Source organism: Mobula birostris, chromosome 9 (assembly GCF_030028105.1).
Source record: "Mobula birostris isolate sMobBir1 chromosome 9, sMobBir1.hap1, whole genome shotgun sequence".
Lineage (NCBI taxonomy): Eukaryota > Metazoa > Chordata > Chondrichthyes > Myliobatiformes > Myliobatidae > Mobula > Mobula birostris.
This window is the reverse complement of record NC_092378.1, coordinates 93,726,671-93,746,374: the sequence shown is the minus strand read 5'-3', so window position 1 is coordinate 93,746,374 and position 19,704 is coordinate 93,726,671. Positions and strand designations below refer to the sequence as shown.

At 41.8% G+C, this 19,704-nt stretch overlaps 1 protein-coding gene across 5 annotated transcripts in view; it reads right to left on the bottom strand.

The window, feature by feature from the left end:
- The window catches only part of ints1 (integrator complex subunit 1), a 143,003-nt gene that overhangs the window by 15,655 nt on the left and 107,644 nt on the right, over positions 1-19,704 (bottom strand). For 4 of the 5 annotated variants that reach the window (XR_011887222.1, XM_072268403.1, XM_072268406.1 and 1 more), the window contains 5 exons: positions 17,451-17,583; positions 13,414-13,547; positions 11,990-12,182; positions 9,680-9,807; positions 280-392 (listed from right to left, as the gene is read on the bottom strand). Coding sequence is in view for 3 of the 5 variants with exons in the window: in XM_072268403.1 (XP_072124504.1) it covers positions 280-392; positions 9,680-9,807; positions 11,990-12,182; positions 13,414-13,547; positions 17,451-17,583 (701 nt within the window). In the remaining 2 variants the exon portion in view is untranslated. The remainder of the gene's footprint in view (positions 1-279; positions 393-9,679; positions 9,808-11,989; positions 12,183-13,413; positions 13,548-17,450; positions 17,584-19,704) is intronic. The other variant, XR_011887223.1, reaches the window with a different exon arrangement.

Sequence of the window (19,704 nt, the reverse complement as noted above, 5' to 3'; positions counted from 1 at the left end):
CAAGGCTTCAATAAATGCTCAGTTTGTTGTGAAGCTCTTTTTATCTATTTGAATACATGATAGGTCCCAAATAAATACAAGTATTTTGAAATCCTGTAGTACAAGTATATTCGTATCCTGCAGAATTTTCAAAGAAATGTGGACTTACAACATCATAGTAGAACTGGATTTTGTGACAGAAATAATCTGACCACATAGACTTCCATTCCTTCTCCCACATAATCACTGACTTAAGTTTACAGATATAGTTGGGATACGGGCTGGCAGAATGGTACTCACCCCCATCCTCATCCTCAACATTCTCCTCAACAAGCCCAGTCCGTGTTGGGAGCGTTAAACCAGCCAGCAAAGACTTAAGCAGCGCCATCTCTGGGTACTCCCGTGACAGATAACTGTGGGGCACATTAAAACAGTAAGAATATTATTGTATTAAAAAAATTGCATTTCAAACGTGCTTTTGGGCAACATATTTCAGACTGACAGCATACATGGAACAGCAATAGCTATGGAGGGTTACAGACCATGAACTTTGAACTTATTTAGCACGCACAAGCAACTTGCTCTTACTTCAAGACCTATTCTGAGAGAAACGCAGTGAATCCTGATAGCTTTTTGTTGCTCTGTGACAGCTGAAAGGTTTGATTTATTGGATGTGGGCATAGACAATAAGGCCTTCATTTATTTCCAGCCTACTTGTAGATCACTGTAGTCTTTGTTGTTGTACAACAGATCCAGCATTTAGACCTAGTGATCCAAGTTAGGGTTGTGCATGGCGTGCAAGGGAAATTTGTATGTGATGCTCTCATCTCCTTAACCCCTTCTTTTTGGTGGCAGAGATTACATTTTGGAGGAAATTGTAGAAGATGGTGCATTTTGTAGCCATGATGCACCAGCTGTGATGGACAGATTGTATGTGTAGGATTGCAGATGTGGTGTCAATCAAGCAAACCACTTTGTCCTGGATGGTTTAGAACTTCTAAACTGTTATTGAAGTTGCCTGGTATATTACATCATTTTTCTGATGCACCTTGTAGATGGTTGAAAGGTTTTGGTTGTCAGGAGGCAAGTCCCTTGTTGCAGATCTAACGTCTGATGCGCTCTTACAACAAGAGCAGCTGTAGATTATCCTGTTACGATTCTGGTGAATGATCACCTCCAGTGTTAATCAGGGGAACTCATGATATAACATCAAGATAGCCATTGTCTAGCACTTACAATGTCTTGTATCAGTGGAAGTATGAATATTGTTCAGGTCTTGCTGCATGCAGGTATGGTCTGCTTCCCCGAATGGCCAGCTACTACTGGAATTGAATATTTTGTAATTATCAGCAGACTTCACATATTCAGATCTTATGATGGAAGGCCATTGACAAATCAGCTGAAATGAGCTGCTGTAGGATGTGGATTTACTCCTGAAGCTGTGTTTGATTGACTTCCAACAACCATAATCATCTTTCTCTACAGGAGGTTTATCTTCAGCCAATAGTGCTTTTGCCTTGACTTTCATTTTGGTTTCTTGATGCTACCCCTCAGTTAAATGGTGCCCCCATGGTGGTAAATCTCACCTCTTGGAGTTCAATCCTGCTTCATAGAAGAGATTGAGAGCAAATTGTCCAGGCAAAAATCAAATCAAGTGAACAGGTTGATGGAGAGTCAACAGTGTTTGATAGCATGGATGACAATTCCCACTATCACTTAGACAGTAGACTAAATGGGCAGTAAGCACTCCATTAAATTTGTCCTTTTTTTTTGTAGACAAGACACACTTGGGCAATTTTACACATTTTTAGATGGATGATCCTGTTGTAACTGAGACAGCTTGAGATACAGGTTTTAAAAAAATATATATTTATATAAATAAATAAATATATTTTAAAAAATATATATATTTATATAAATATATATATATATATATATATATATATATATATATGTGTGTGTGTGTGTGTGTGTGTGTGTGTGTGTGCATATATATATATCTATGTATCTATATATATATATCTCTCTCTATATATATATATTTCTATATATCTCTATATCTATATATTTATTTATTTATTCAATTTTTTTTGGGGGGTTGTCATTGCTGGCAAAGCCAGAATTAATTGTCTATCCTTCACTCAGTACAGCGGATTTCTGGACCACTTTAAGAATCAACCAAATTATTATATGTCATATATTATCTAAATAAGATAACAACAGATTTCCTTCCCTGAAGGAGCGGATGGGTTTTCACAATAATCTAATAGACTTGCATTCATTGTTATCAAGGCATGCTGTTTTTAAAATTATTAACCAAATTTATTAAGCTAATATTGAAATTCAGGAATAGCCCTGCAGATTCTGGAAACTGAAATAAAAACATAAGTCACGTAACTGTTCTGATGATGTGGTTATTGCCTGAGTTTCCAACATTTTCCATTTTATTAATAATTTGCTGTGGTGGGGCCTCAAGTCAATATGTTCTGATTACTAATGATTGTGCCACCTGAGCCTCGGTTACCTTGAAGCACACACTTCTAGCATCACAGCCAAGATACTGTCTTGTCCTAATTCTTTACATTATCAACCGTTCCTGACTGCTTTCTGACAGCGTTGTGGAGTGAACTAAATTAACTAACAACTGGGTTCTGAGATTATGAGAACTTCAGGAGGAAGCTGAGAACAGATTATTCACACAGCACTTCTGGCTACAGATGACTTACGGTTGCCCAGTTCTGAGCTGTCAAATTTGTCCCAACTTTATTCCACTTAACTTGATGGTCATGCCAGCCAACCCAATGGAGTGTACACTTGGTGAGAAGGCAGGTTTTGTCTGCACCAGAACTGTCAGAGATCACTCACAAATACTGTTAGAGGCAGATATATGTTCAACAGGTAAACTGCAGAAATATTCTGGTGATGGGAAGAAGGCAATGGATCAGGACTAATTAAAGCCGGTACAGAATCAATGGCCCAATTGACTCCTTTGCTGTAATCCAGTAGTCCCCAATCACTGGGCCGCGGACCGGTACCGGGCCGCAAAGCATGTGCTACCGGGCCGCGAGTAAACGATACGAGCAACCGCACCTTTCCTCATTCCCAGTCACGCCCACTATTGAACTTGAACACACTCGAGGTCATTACCCACGCGAGGACATCAGTCGGTCATTAACCTACAACTACTCGATGAGTAAAAAACAAACGTTGCTTGAGAGTTTCTTTGGAAGAGATGGTAGGGGACAGAAAAGGCCTAACGATGATGATAATGCAGACAGCGGAGGCTGAGACTGCAAAAAAAAAGAAAGCTTCCTTCAACAGAAAATACGACGAGTCGCACATAAAATATGGCTTTATTGCAACCGGTGACTCTCATGCTCCAAACCTCCTGTGTGTGACTTTGGAGACAAGCTGTCTAATGAGGCAATGAAGCCCTCAAAACTGCTTCGGCACCTTGAGTCCAAGCACCCTGCACTTAAAGACAAACCCATTGAGTTTTTTTTGAGTGGAAAAAATGTGAGCAAGCGGAACAGAAGCAAGTGCTGAGAGCCACCACCTCCACAAATGCTGCTGCTGCTCTGAGAGCGTTGTACTTAGTGTCTAGCCATATTGCTAAAGCAAAGAAGCCTTTCACTGTTGGTGAAGAATCGATTCTGCCTGCTGCCAAGGACATGTGCCGTGAACTGTTGGGAGAAGCTGCAGCTAACAAGATGGCACAGGTTTCTCTTTCAGCTACCACAGTTTCAAGGAGATTCGATGACATAACGGAGGACATCGAAGCACAGTTGTTGGAACAGCTTAATGAGTCTGGTTTCACTACCCAAGTCAAAGAGATTGCTCCTGAATGCCAGTCTACACACTGTCACACACAGGGAAATGCTGGCCAGCTGAAAAATGTCACCTGATCTTAACAATGTATTGAGTGACGTTGTTGAAGTTATCAATCACATCAAAGCAAAAGCCCTGAACTCACGTCTGTTTGAGCAGCTTTGTGAAGAAATGGATGCAGAGCACAAATACCTTCTCTTACACACTGAAGTCAGGTGGCTATCAAGGGGGAGAGCCCTGGCCAGGGTTTTCGAGATAAGAAAGCAGCTACAGAGATTTCTTTCAGGAAAAAAGTCACCACTGGCAGCACACTTCAGTGACGAGTGGATAGCAAAACTCGCTTATCTGTGTGACATCTTCAACCCACTCAATGAACTCAATTTGTCACTTCAGGGGAGAATGACAACTGTCTTCAAGTTGGCAGATAAGGTGTCTGCTTTCAAAGCCAAACTGGAACTGTGGGAACGGCGAGTGGACAGGGGCATATTTGACATGTTCCCAACATTAACTGGGATTTTGGGAGAAACTGAGGCTGCACTGTCCTTTTCACAGCTGGTGCGCGGTCACCTATCTTCGCTGTTGACAGAATTCGAGCGTTACTTCCCAACCCCAAATGACCCAAGACGTGCAAAGGAATGGGTCCGTGACCCACTTGTGAATGTCCCCAGTGAATCATCCGTGTCAGCGCGGGAAGATCAACTCCTCGGGCTTGCAAATGACGGTGGGCTGAAAAGTACGTTTGACATAACATCTCTGCCCGCATTCTGGATCAAAGTCAAGGCTGAATACCCTGAGATAGCCATGAAAGCACTGAAAACGTTGCTTCCATTTCCAACATCATATCTCTGCGAAGCGGAGTTTTCTGCAATGAGCGCAACGAAAACTAAATTGCGGAATAGACTGGACATAAGGAACCTCCTTATGACTTATGATTGACTTATCGTTATATTCATACGAGGAAAATATGCGCTGTGTGTTTAATATTAAATTCATTAGATAAACCCTTTTAGAAACAAAGTGATTTATAGTTGACTTACAATATTAAACCGGTCCACGGTGCGAAAAAAAGGTTGGGGACCCCTGCTGTAATCATTCTGTGATTGGTCAACATGATTGTTCACTATGTCCTGAGATTTTCTCGACGTTGACTGGGGTTTGCTGTGTCTGATTACAGACCAATAAGGAGCAGTCAAGCTTGTTTTATTCTTGTGTTTGAATGCAGCAGCATTTGATAAAAGTGAAGATTTACTAAGCCATATTGCTGAATAGCAAGAGCCATTTACAGGCATTCACTTAAAAACAGCAGATTTCTATACTTGATCAACATGATCCAGCTAATTGAAAATCTTAGCTTTTTAAAGGACGGCTTAGTCTATGCTCAGTAAGAGCCATGTTGGTTTCTGAAGTGTTACAAATCATGATTTGTACAGTTTTGGGCTAAGTGTATTTGACCACCCCTCCAAACTGATTTTCAAATGCTTTGAGGGGCTGGTCGTGGAGCACATTAAAGCCTTACTCCCAGCTGCACAGGACCCCTCCCTGTTTGCTTATCGTTCGAATCGATCCACTGACGATGCAGTAGCGTCTGCCCTCCACTCTGTTCTGTCCTATCTGGAAAATGGGGTCTCATATACCAGAGTGCTGTTTAAAGACCAGTCGGGCATTTAACACCATCGTACCCCAGAAAATGGTGGGGAAACTGTCCTCTTTGGGTCTCAACACCTCCCTCTGCAAATGGATTCTGGACTTCAGTCAGTTCGTGTGGGTGGCAACGTCTCTAATCGCATGATGTTGAACACTGTCACTGTGCTGTTCACACAGATGACATATGACTGTGTCACAGGATTCAGCTCAATCCCTGTCATCAAGTTTGTGGATGGCCTCAAACAACGACAAGATGGACTACAGAGATGAAGTGGAGTGGCTGGTGAATTGGTGTGAGAAGAATAACCTGATCCTGAATGTGGAGAAGACTAAGGAAATTATTGTGGACTTCAGGAAGGTGCAGATGAACCATCCCATTCTGTGAATACATGGCTCCTTCATAAAGAGTTCTGTGCACCAAGTTCCTGGGATGACCTCATCTGGTCCCTTCATATCACCTTCCAGAACAAGACGGCACAGCAGCACCTCCACTTCCTAAGGAGATCAAGGCAAGCGAGGTTCCCCCAACCTCCACCCCATCTTAATTGCATTTTATAGGAGTGCCATTGACAGCGTCCTGACAATTTACATCTCCATCTGGTATGGAAGCAGCTGGGTTTCGGACCAGAAGTCCCTACAAGGGACAGTGAGAACAGCTGAATGGTCTCTCTACCATCCATCGGGGACATTTATCAGGAGTGCGGCTTACCCAGGGCTCCTAGTATCATTAAGGATCTCACCCATCCATCCAGCATCTTCTTTGTCTTCCTACCATTAAGCAGGAGACTACGATGCATAAAAAACAAGATCAGTCAGGATGTGAAACAGTTTCTTCCCTCAGGCCATTAGGCTTCTGAACTCCCTGCCACTTCGCATTCAAAGTGTCACAGGTTAACCTGCTCCGTACCATACAATATTTAACTTATGCACTTTAGTTTGCCATTTATGACTTGACTTGTTGCCATACACGGCTGTAAGTGTCCGTGCCAGTAACACCCTGTATTATCCTGAATTGAGTAAACATAATGGTCCTGGTGAGCTCCAGACACAAGTGCTACTGATACACAGAGGGGTTACTCACTCCATATCACATCACAGTTAGTAATTCATGTGCAGGAGTATGAGCAAGATCCCTGCATGATGAACTATCCACCATGTCCAGAATCAGGGGTAAGCTTCATCTTGCAGTATATTGCCCATCATGATTGGGTAGGTACACTTCCAAGGCATAACAGGAGAAGAGAAACACCCTGACCACCAGCTGTTGCTGTTATATGAAGTTAATTATTCAGTGTTCGGAGAAATTTAGAAAATCAAATTCAATGCAACTTAAACTTCTGACCATAGTCGGGACCCTGAACAGAGCAAAGATGTCATAACCCTTACCGTTGACCAATCAGTTGAAGATTGGCCAATACTGTTACCTTTGGCTCTATGCAACAAAGCTTCGGATATTACACCAGGTACAGCTGACTGCAAGAATCTGCAAAGGGATGCGGACACAGCTCAAGCACATCACATAGACAAAACTCTTCTCTACAGACTCCCTTGGAACATAGAAACATAGAAAATAGGTGCAGGAGTAGGCCATTCAGCCCTTCGAGCCTGCACCGCCATTTATTATGATCATGGCTGATCATCCAACTCAGAACCCCGCCCCAGCCTTCCCTCCATACTCCCTGACCCCCGTAGCCACAAGGGTCATATCTAACTCCCTCTTAAATATAGCCAATGAACTGGCCTCAACTGTTTCCTGTGGCAGAGAATTCCACAGATTCAACGGCAACCAACATAATCAAAGACCCTTCTATCCCAGACATTTTCTCTTCTCCCCCATCCCATTGGGCAGAAGATTGCAAAGCCAGAAAGCCATAACCCAGGCTCCAGTTCAGTTTCAATACTGCTGTTGTCGGGACTACTGAACTGACCTCTGCTATGATGTGACAGACTCTTGACGTCCCAATCTACCTCATTATGGCCTTGCACCTTATTATCTACCCACATAGATGGCCTAAAACACTCAAAAGCTTCTACAGACGTTCTGTGGAGAGCATACTGACAGGCTATTTCACTGTCTAGTATCGGCGGGGTGGAGGGGACTGCACAGGATGGAAGTAAGTTGCAGAAAGTTGTAAAATTAGTCAGCTCCATCATGAGTAAACAACAGGAATTCTGCAGATGCTGGAAATTCAAGCAACACACATCAAAGTTGCTGGTGAACGCAGCAGGCCAAGCAGCATCTGTAGGAAGAGGTGCAGTCGACGTTTCAGGCTGAGACCCTTCGTCAGGACTAACTGAAGGAAGAGTGAGTAAGGGATTTGAAAATTGGAGGGGGAGATCCAAAATGATAGGAGAAGACAGGAGGGGGAGGGATGGAGCCAAGAGCTGGACAGGTGATAGGCAAAAGGGGATACGAGAGGATCATGGGACAGGAGGTCCGGGAAGAAAGACGGGGGGGGGGGGGGGGGGAACGGACTCAGAGGATGGGCAAGAGGTATATTCAGAGGGACAGAGGGAGAAAAAGGAGAGTGAGAGAAAGAATGTGTGCATAAAAATAAGTAACAGATGGGGTACGAGGGGGAGGTGGGGCATTAGCGGAAGTTAGAGAAGTCGATGTTCATGCCATCAGGTTGGAGGCTACCCAGACGGAATATAAGGTGTTGTTCCTCCAACCTGAGTGTGGCTTCATCTTTACAGTAGAGGAGGCCGTGGATAGACATGTCAGAATGGGAATGGGATGTGGAATTAAAATGTGTGGCCACTGGGAGATCCTGCTTTCTCTGGCGGACAGAGCGTAGATGTTCAGCAAAGCGGTCTCCCAGTCTGCGTCGGGTCTCGCCAATATATAAAAGGCCACATCGGGAGCACCGGACACAGTATATCACCCCAGCCGACTCACAGGTGAAGTGTTGCCTCACCTGGAAGGACTGTTTGGGGCCCTGAATGGTGGTAAGGGAGGAAGTGTAAGGGCATGTGTAGCACTTGTTCCGCTTACAGGCCTTTGCAGTATCCAAGTCATTTTCAAGGAATGGTGCCTCTGGAAGGCAGCGTCCATCATTAAGGATTCCCACCACCCAGGACATGCTCTCTTCTCATTGCACCAATCAGGAAGGAAGTACAGGAGCCTGAAGGCCCACCCACTCAGCGATTCAGGAACAGCTTCCTCCCCTCTGCCATCTGATTTCTAATTGGACATTGAACCCTCACTTTTTTTTTTAGAATTGCTGTTCCGCACTACGTATTTTAACTTAACTACTTAAAATACACACATATATAATTACTGTAATTTAATTCTTTTTCTATGTTTATCATGAATTGCATTGTACTGCTGCCGCAAATTTAATAAATTTCATGGCTTATGCCAATGATATAAAACCTGATTCAGATTCTAATCTAAAACAAATTTTCATGGTACCTTGGCACATAAATCCACATGAGCACAATTAGGCCATTCAGTCCATCGAGTCCACTCCACCATTTGATCATGGATGATTTATTATCCCTCTCAACTCCATTCTCCTGCCTACTCTCTGTGGCATTTGATCAAGGACCTATCAACCTCCGCTTTAAATATATCCAATGATTTGGCCTCCTCCACAGCCATCTGTGGCAACAAATTCCATATTCACTACCCTCTGGCTAAAGAAATTCCTCCTCGTCTCTGTTCTAAGTGGATGTCCTTCTGTTGAGGCTGTTGACTCCTCCACTTTTGGAAACATGCTCTGCATGTCCACTCTCTCCAGGCCTTTCAATATTCGGTATGTTTCAATGAGATCCCCCATCACTTCATTCTTCTAAACTCCAGCGAGCACAGACCCAAAGCAATTAAGCTCTCCTCATACGTTAATCTTTTCATTCTGAGGATCATATTCATGAACCCTCTCTGGACCTCCTTCAATGCCAGCACATCATTTCTTAGATATGGGACCCAAAACTGCTAACAATACTCCAAATGCCTTATAAAGCTTCAGCATTACATGTGACAATAATAAACGAATTAGCATCTGCAAAATCCCAATCTGACTCCTCACACAGGGAACCTGCACTCCCTTTAATTGTTGCCTGTAAAAATGAGAAGTAACGAAAGGCAACTGTTCTTCCAGCAATTAGTGACTAACTGAAACCAACCCATCCTATGATGCAAAGCCTGAATGTTATTATGCATGTTGTCTTAACTCCCATTTTCAGACAGTCACTTTCGCTTCAATAAAGCAAACTGGCTACTTACTGGAGAACATCTGAATGCTTCTGAAGGAATGGGACAGCTGCTGTTGCATTGAAGGTAATAAACTTGTGAATAAAGTGCACAAACTTGTTGATGAAGGAAGCAAGCAGTCTGGAGTATTTTCCATAGTTCTATTTAAAATAAAAGAACGTAGAATTCTTTTACAACCTGCATTGTAGCTGAAGCCCATTGCATTACATCACCATTAACCTCCTCCAGTTCAGGTCGAACAATGTTTAACAGGAACTACCACTTTACTATAAAATGATTGATTTCTGAACAGTGACAACCTGTGCCCTTTGACTATTTAACTGGTGAAAGTTATTTGTTTGTACAGAAGATTAAGGGCTTTTAAAACAATTAACGCAAATGATTCCTTCTCTCTACCCACACCATTTCCACTGCTGGAAAGTCAGTAACAAAGTAGTATAACCTTACAAGACCTGGATGCGCTGGAATAATATTAGGAGGTGTTTTACACCAAAGGCAGTGAAATATGGAACACTGAGAAGATTGCCAATTTCAAATTTTCAATCCCAAATTAACATTTATTTTGACAGAGTACTAAGGAAAAAGATGCAATAGCACCAGAGAAGGTGCCGAGGGAGCTTGTGGGGATGTTGGAGAATTATTGTTACAAGGAGAGGCAGATTAGGGTCGGTTTGATTGCCACAGAACCCAGAAGACAGAGGAGAGATATGATTGCGATATTGGGAGACTTGGATTAGATGAACAGGAAAAACTGCTTCCTCATGTCAAAGAATCATACAGTTCCTCAAGTCCACTGATTCTGTACTGACCACCAAGCATTCACTTATACTAATCCCATACTAACCCTATTTTCCCCACACTTCTAACACCTCCCCAAGATTCTACCATTACCTATACATTATGGGCAATTTATATTGGCTAATTAACCCTCCAACCTTCATACCTGTGGGATGTGGAAATAAAACCACATGGTAACAGAGGGGACTTGCAAACTTCACCCAGACAGCACCAGAGGTCAGGACTGAACCAGAGTCTCTGGAACTGTGAAGCAGCAGCCCTAGTTGATAAATAACTTAAAACTAAATTTGTTAATGAAAGGATTTAAGAAAAATTAATGAATTTTGTATTCACACTAAAAAATAATAAGGATTTGAAGCTCACCACCTGACAGGGAGAGGAGCAGAAATCCTCACTCTCAAAGCAAATAAATGGGATTTAGGAACTGGTTCAGCTCGGGTGTAAATGGATAGAGAAACAGGTTTCTAATCCCCCAGTGGACTCGTTCTCAGACAATATTAATAAATGTGTTTTCTACTTTGATGTGTTCAGGAGCAAACTCGTTAATTGCTCACACATCAAACGCAGAGATCTGGGGCTAAGACCCAACTACAGGCTCCAGCTGAGACCAGACCAGACCAGACACCATCGAGCCCTCCGGGTTCTCTCTGTTCCTGGCAGACAGGTTGAAAAACCTCACTGGGAAAAGTAAAGGAGGAGAGGTATGCTTCATGGTCAACAATGCTTGGTGTGACCCCCAGAATTTGCATGCCCTCAAATCCTTTTGTTCCCCAGACCTGGAATTCCTGGTGTTGCTGTACAGACCCTACGAGGGAGTTCATGGCTGTTATCCTCAGGGCTGCGTACTGAGTCCCCTCCTTTACTCCCTGTATACCCATGACTGTATCGCCACCCACAGCTCCAATCTGCTAATTAAATTTGCCGACACACTACATTGATTGGCCTAATCTCAAACAATAACGTGGTGGCCTACATGGAAGAAGTTATCTCTCTGACACAGTGGTGTCAAGAAAACAACCTCTCCCAAAAACAAAGGAGCTGGTTGCGGATTACAGGAGGAATGGAGAAAGGCTAACCCCTACTGACATCAATGGATCTAGGGTTGAGGGGGTAAACTGCTTTAAGTTCCTCGGCATCCACATCACCAAGGACCTCACATGATCTGTACACTCCAGCTGTGTGGTGAAAAAGACTGATTAACTCACGCTGATTTGAGTGTATTTCTATGTTACTTTGACTGTTCTATTTATTATAAATTACTATGATTGCACATTACATATTTAGACCGAGATGTAATGTAAAGATTTTTACTCATGTATGTGAAGGATGTGAGAAATAAAGTAAATTCCATTCAATTCAACAGGGTAAAGGGATGCACCAAGCATCTGCCAGCTCACTGTGGCAATATTTCTCACCAGTGCAAAGTACTTTCAAGCCAAAATCATGCCTAAAGCTTCCTACTCTCCTTGCAGAGCCACAATTCCAAATAAATTAGGAATGGATTCCAGGCTGACTCCAACTGACCTCCAAGAGTAATATGAAGGAGAGCAGAGAGTCCTGCATCGCCCCCTGGTGTTCACTCTGAAACAAGTATGGCTGTAGTAGCTCCAAGATCCCCAGAACGTGCAGGAAGAAGGTCAAATGATTCTGCTGACGGAACTCCTGGAAATTCAAATGAACTCGTCCATGCAACAAAGCAGCAATCATTGGTAAGTGTCTGAAAAATAAACAAATGAAACAAAGCTCTTCAATGCAAAAAGCTAGGGATAAAGGCCCAGAGCAGATAGATAGGACACACACTGCATCATTTATTCAGTTTGGACTGATAGTCTTCAAATCCATGTCTCTCATCTGCAGTTTATCTTGCTTTGTTCTATCACCACAAAATATCTGTTGTTCCCAATTGATCCAACACACTGAAAGAGCATGGCTGATTTTAATATCTGTATGCCAAGATACATTTTTGTGGTTCAATAATTTATCAATAAGCTCAGTTTAGGTAAGATTCTAACAGTGTTCGTGACATAACAGGTTCCTTGCTGGACACAATCTGGGGTAGTATATTTTCTGCCAGACAGAGGGAAGGTGTTTGGTCTATGGCAAGAAACCAAAAGCCCAATGTTAATCATCAGGAGAAAGACCTGGTTGTTGGCACTGGAAAATTTCAGTCACCCACCCTCGCAAACAGGTAAACCAATATACACCTAGCATCTCCATTGGGAAAAAATTAACTAGCAGAAACCAACACCCAACTTGGAGAACCAATATTGATTTTCCCACAATCCCCTTCCCCCGCAATGACATTATCTTGAGCAGTAACAATAAAGTTCGATTCTATTCTCCCACCTCGTTCCATTTGACTGTCATTTTTTGCCTATCTTTGTCTGCCTCTATTTATCATTCACTTGCCACTGTCACCCAAGTCCACCCATCCTTGGAGCAATCTGCCCATCATCTTATACCCCATCCTCACTCCATGAATCACCCTAAGCTCCTGTCACAAACTCCCCACTGCCCCTCTCTTCATACTCACCACCTTGCCTCTCCAATCTTAGTCTTTTTTTTAACCTCAAATGTAAACTACTCTTCTCCCCAAACACATGATGCTTGACCTGCTGAGTTCCTCCAGTAGGTTATTTCTGGTTCTGCCTTTCCACTATACAACTATGCCTTTTCACTATACAACTATGCCTTTTCATTCACCCTTAGCTTGGTCCATCAGCACCCACCGACCTAATGCACAATGAAACTGATTCTCTACCCATCCAAGTAAAAAGAGAGCAGAGAAACAATTGTTACAGCAGTACAGATAAAAAGGCACAAAAGGCTGAGCGAATGACAATAAGCAGACAGGAAAGCTGTTGATCCTGTGCAATGTGCATCACGGAAATACTGAAACAAGTAATACAATCGTCATAAAAATTCTTCAGAAGTGAACTCGTTAATACCGAAGCAATAGAACCGGATGTGCCACCGCCAGCTTTCGGCACGCCATGTTGGCATCAGCAGTGCGATTCTCTGATGTCCTTGTGTCACTGGTGTCCGCAAGTAACGTGAGCAACCGATGAACTAGTGCATCCAGCTGGAAAAGAGAGAGCAGTGAAGAGTTTCAATCACTGATCCACACAATCACCAGGAATGCTTGTTCCCAAATGCATAAAATTACCCGACTCAGTTCACTCCTCTGTTCATCTCTCGCCAAAACCTGGGCCAGGACTTAGCTCCATTGAGATTCAAGTACTTTAATCCAAATCCTATACTCCTTAAAATTCTTCAAGACTCTGTTGCCCATCTCCCAATTTTCTCTTTCTCTTCAACCACCATCACGAATTTGCAGGACTATGTCAGAGCCCAGTTAAGAAAACTCAGTATTAAAATTCTTAGTTAGATGAAGGGTCGCAACTCAAAATGTTGATTGTACACTTCCCTCTATAAACGCTGGTGGGTCTTGCATCTTCTACATTGCATAAAACTCTTACCCTTATTTTCAGATCCTTACATAGTGCTGCCTTATGTTATTTCTGTAACTTGCTCTAGCTCTACAATCTCCGAAACATCTGCAATCCTCCAGTTCTAGCCTCTCAACGGTCAGGACCTCAGCTGATGAGAACTAGCATAAAAACATGAATGTACAGTTGCAAGAAGTTTGTAAACCCTTTGGAATTACTTGGTTTTCTACATTAATTACTCACAAAATGTGGTCTGATCTTCATCTAGGTCACAATAGTAGATAAACACAGTCTGCCTAAACTAATAATACAAACAATTGTACTTCTTCTCATCAATACTGAGTACACCATTTATACATTCACAGTCTAGGTTCAAAAAATTATGTGAACCCCTGGGGCAATGCCTTCTACAAAAGCTATATGGAGTCAGGTGTTCCAATCAATGAGATGAGATTGGAGGTGCAGGTTGTAGAGGTGCCCTGCCCTAAAGAAAGACAAAGCCAGGTTACTGACAGGGCTTGCTCTTCTCAAGAAAGATTTGTTTATGTGCACCATGCCTCAATCAAAACAACTTTCAGAGGACCTTAGAAGAAAAATTGTAGAGATGCATGAAGCTGAAAGAGGCTACAAAAGCACTCCTAAAGACTTAAGTGTTCATCAGTCCACAGAAAAAAAAATGTCTACAAATGGAGGAAATTCAGTACTGTTGCTACTCTCCTTAAGAGTGGGTGTCCTGTAAAAATCACACCAACAGCACAATGTGCAATGCTGAAGGAGGTGAAAAAAAAAACCCAAGGGTAACAGCAAAAGACCTGAGAAATCTCTGGAACTTACTAAATTCTCTGTTCACGTATCTACTATAAGAAAAACAGTGAACAAGAATGGTGTTCATGAAAGGAAACCACTACTCTCCAAAAAAAAAATACTGCATGTATCAAGTTTACAAAACACTACCTGGAAGTTCCACAACATTTTCGGGACAATATTGTGTGGACAGATGGGACAAAAGTCGAACTTTCTGGCAGAAATGCACACCACTAAGTTTGGAGGGAAAAGGACACACTAACACCAAAACTTCATCCCAACTGTGAAGCATGGTGGAAGGAGAATCATGGTTTGGGGGCTGCTTTGTTGCCTCAGGGCCTGGACAGCTTGCAATTATTGAGGGAACAATGAATTCAAAATTGTAAAAGACATTTTTATGGGAGAATGTCAGGATAGTGGTCAGTCAGCTGAAGCTTAATAGAAATTAGATGATGCAACAAGACAGTTAATGATCCAAAACACTAAATAAATCAACAACAGAATGATTTAAAAGGAAGAAGGTTCATGTTTTGGAATAGCCAAGTCAGAGTCCAGACCTTAGCCCAATTAAGATGCTGTGGCATGACCTGAAGAGGGCTGTTCCTGCAAGGTATCCCAGAAATATTGATGAATTGAAACAGTTTTATATGGAGGAGTGGTCTAAAGCTCCTCACTATTGTGCAAGTCTGATCAGCAGCTACAGCAAACATTTGGTGGTGGGTTATTGCTTTTGTAAGGGGTTTCTTCTTTTATGTTACTGCTAAGGCTGATGAAAATGGTTTCTTTGTTATGTTAGAATAAAATGGCTTCTTTGTTATGTTAACTGCTGAGAAAGTGCTTCTCCCTCGCAGCTTGCTTGGGTTATATTATTGATAAGAGAGCCAACAACCCAATTGGGATAGATGTTATTCTTTCTTGTGTGTCTGTAAGCTATGTTTTTCGCAAGCTTTGGGGGAGAAGGCAGATGGGGAGAGAGGAGACACGATGCTGTAAGCTGGGCGACGGGACGGACCCCGAGCGGGAGTCCAAGGCCCAGGGTTTCAGGGAGGAGAATCGAAGAGGACTGGACGTGCTGGACGCACTCTGGTTGAGCATCGTGGTTGATCCCAGGCGGCGAGTCGACGGGGTCGGAAGGGATCGAATGGTGGAAAGAGGACTCTGTTATTTGAGCTCCAACTGTGTGCACGAAGTGGTTGAACTTTGATAAGTTTGGTGCCTTTTATTTTTCTTTTATATTTTATCTCTATTAATTACATAGTTCCAGTAAGAGATATAAAGTGTAATCATTTAATCACATATGGTGTACAGTCTGTTATTTGGCGGGGTGGGTACATCACACAGCATCCACACAAACTTGATTACCCAGTTTGGCGGGGCCGAAGGCTGCTCCCCCTAGATGAAAGCAAGCTGAGCGAGCCTGAGGCTTACCAGGGGGCTACATTTTTAAAGATGGTTTTACCAGTTATTAAATACAAAGGTTCATATACTTTTTCCAACCTGGACTGAGAATGATTAAACAATGTGTTCAATAAAGACATGAAAGGTACAATTGTTTGTGCTTTTTTGGTTTAGGCAGATTGTGTTTGTCTATTACTATGACTTAGATGAAGATCAGACCACATTTTCTGAGTAATTAATGCAGAAAACCAGGTAACTGCCCAGGATTTACAAACTTTTTCTTGCACCTGTATATTAGATATTTACCTCAGGTCCATCAGCATTGCTCCTCTCCTCCATTCACAGGGAGTAACATTCATCAAATTTAGGCCCATTAAGCTAATACACAAGGTCCAAACCTGAGAGATGCAGTCAGTATCTCAAGATATCTACTTTTCTCTGAAGGCAACTTTTTCAAATGGATGTTGTAATACTAAGGGCATAGTAAATATTACATATTGAGAAAGGTACTATGTTATACAGTGCACTGCATTCAATACTTTGAATGCAGCATGTTAGTACAACTATTACAGAGTATGGCATTTTTATATGAAACCATTATTCAACAAAATCGGCCAGTGATAGTTTATTCATAGGAAAGGATCACATAGCATGTTCTATACTTCTTAAAATGCATTTCTTTATAAACAGTAAGATTTAATAAAAAATAAGTCCTGCATTCTTGAACTGTCAAATACAACCACACAGAGCTATTGCTCATTTTGTTACACAGCAGGTTGTGGAGTCAGGATCAATAGTAACCCTAAAGAGAGTGGGGGAAGGTAGGGGAAGAGCAGAAATATTGAGATTAATTTTCTTGTTCTATGTACTTACTCAGACACGATGGCCTGACTGGCCTTCTACTAGGTTGCAAAAAATGATTTTAAATTGAACATCTCTTCCCTTTTGGATCAAACTTAAAAAGCCATTTAATCTCAAAACCACAGCACTATTCTGCTGAGCAGGAGTGCTCTCTCTTCGGTATATTAGCTAACATTTATCTTCCAATCTGCATTACTAAAGCAGATGGTAGCACTGCTCTTTAAGGAAGCTTCTGTGCACAAATTGACTGCTGCATTTCCCACATTATAAGGTTGACTGTATTTCTGCACTTCATTGTCTATTAACCCCATATTACTTCCTGTAGAGGTACGAATACCAGCTACTTATTTTTCTTTCTTTCAAAGAGTGAGGAGAATCACAATCGTAGAATTCTATGAAACTTTCATGGCACTGCCCCATCTGTTCTTGCAGACTTAGCTTTGAGTAGGAAACTATTCATGAATACTTCAAACCTTGCAGGTACTTCCATCACTGGTGCCTTCACTGCTCAGCACACACTCTGGAAGATTCACATGGCGGATAACCTCTGGGACCTGGAAGTAAATCTGAAGCAACAGGCTCTGACAACACTTGCCCATCACACTGCTGAAAAGAAAAAGAGAAATAACCGTAAGTAAATAACAGCGGCAATCTCAGCAAGGAAACAATGCACATATACAAAATACTCAAAAGAAGCAACACTGTAAAATTCCATTAATGCAACACACTGGGACTTTGGTGATGCCAGACTTACAGATTTTGCATCCTCTTCTAGGTCATTTCTGTTAATACTTCAACACAATTTTAATTCACTTCTTTAGAAAATACATTACACTGTAATATAGTAAATTCACCAGTGAACCCAGTGAATATTCAAGAGAGCAGAGATAACATTGGTCTTCTATGGTTAAAAGGAGCATGGGAAACTGGGTTCTACTGTGCTTAAAGGGAATAACGGAAATGGAATCCCAGCATGCATTCAGCAGGGGCATGAGGTGAAAATGGGGCCTCAGTATGCTTCAAGGGAACGCAGGAAATAGGGGCCCAAAAAATGTAAAGGGAGCACAGGAAACATCATTGGTGAGCCAGACACTGAATCAATGGATTTTCTGAATAACCACAGAACTAATTGTTGGATTTTTTTTTAATAGGAAGGATGTGGAAGTTTTAGAGAGGGTACAGAGGAGGGAGGGGGGAAGGAGTGGAGGAGGGAGGGGGGTGGAGGGTGGAGAAGGGTGGAGGGGGTGGGAAAGGGGGCAGGAAGAGGGAGAGGGGAGGGGAGAGATGTGGCGACGGGGGCGTGGGCAAGAGAGACATTGAAGAATGCTTCAGAATAGTGAAGTAGAGAGGTATCAAAAGCATGGACATCCATTTCAGATGATGACAATCTGAGATTGGCAGAAAGAGAGGTGATTCTCCAGATGTGCAAATAGGCTTCTTGATAACAGCACAGGCACAAGCTTTGAAATTCAATCTAGGTTCAAGCATGTATCTACACTGTGAAAGGCCTGGCACATTTGTCAAGGACAGCAATGGTGTACTTGATTATAGAGGTACGTTTGTGATGCACATTTACAAGGGATTACAATTATAAATTAATACAGGGTTCAACAACCAATTCTTTCATTAAATTAAAAAATTTAAAAAAAAATCAGTGGAAGGCAGAAGAGCAAAGGTTATAAATAATCAACAGTTAGATAGGACCCATGAAAAGAGAGGGAACTGCAACTGGGGGATCTTTCAGCAGAACTTGTGAAAGTCAGAGGTGAAGACTGCAAAAATTAGCAAAGTCCGAAACTAACAAGGGAATAACTTGATTGTTTTGTGCTCTTCTGGGGATGAGCAAAATTCACCTGCATGCCACAATTCCACACAACATTATCCTTGCAATGATAGAGCAGCAATTCCAAATTTTGAAATAATACAAAATAGTACAGCGGATTCCAATTGATAGGGACGCAACTGGACCAGTACATTTTGGCCCAATTAAGTGGTTACTCCAATTAGCCAAAGATTCATGGAAATAATTAAAAAAGGTATAAAAAAGACAAACTGCCATTTAATTGAGTAACACATGATGTATTTAAATGAAATACAGAACAAATTAGATCACTATCAATAGTACTACAGTACTTTTAAACTGTGTATTAATTCTGAATAGTTCATCCAGTGCACATTGCCTTTTTCTTTTGATAGTAAATTAACAAAATCAGCACAGACACTATCGACCACTACATCCTCCAAATCTTCATTTTTATTGTAATATTCTGGTTGATTATTAATACCTTCAAAGTCTTTGTAGTTCCTAACTTGCAGAAACACTGAAATAATTTCATTTTCTCTCCCAGCCATTTCTGGCATCTCCAATCTTGAATGCTTGAAACCGCAGTGAGAAAAACAGTTTTTATTTCTCGCCAGCTATCAGTGACAAGAATCATTGCATTTTGAACACAATTACACACATCTGGCACTAGTTAGAAACTGTTCGGTAACAGTCTCCTGCCTCAGTGAAGCGGCATAATGTCTCAAATAAACAAAGAGAATCCCGGCTATTTTCTCCATTAGTTTTTGTTCTTAAAGAATTGTCCCAAATAAGTGGCTGTGCCAATTAATTGGAATCCACTGTATTCATCCATCACAGCTATCATTTAAATCCTTTGTCTCATATAGACATGATAATCCTTTGAAAAAGTAATGTTTCCTTTAAGCTTGTAAATTGACAATTCT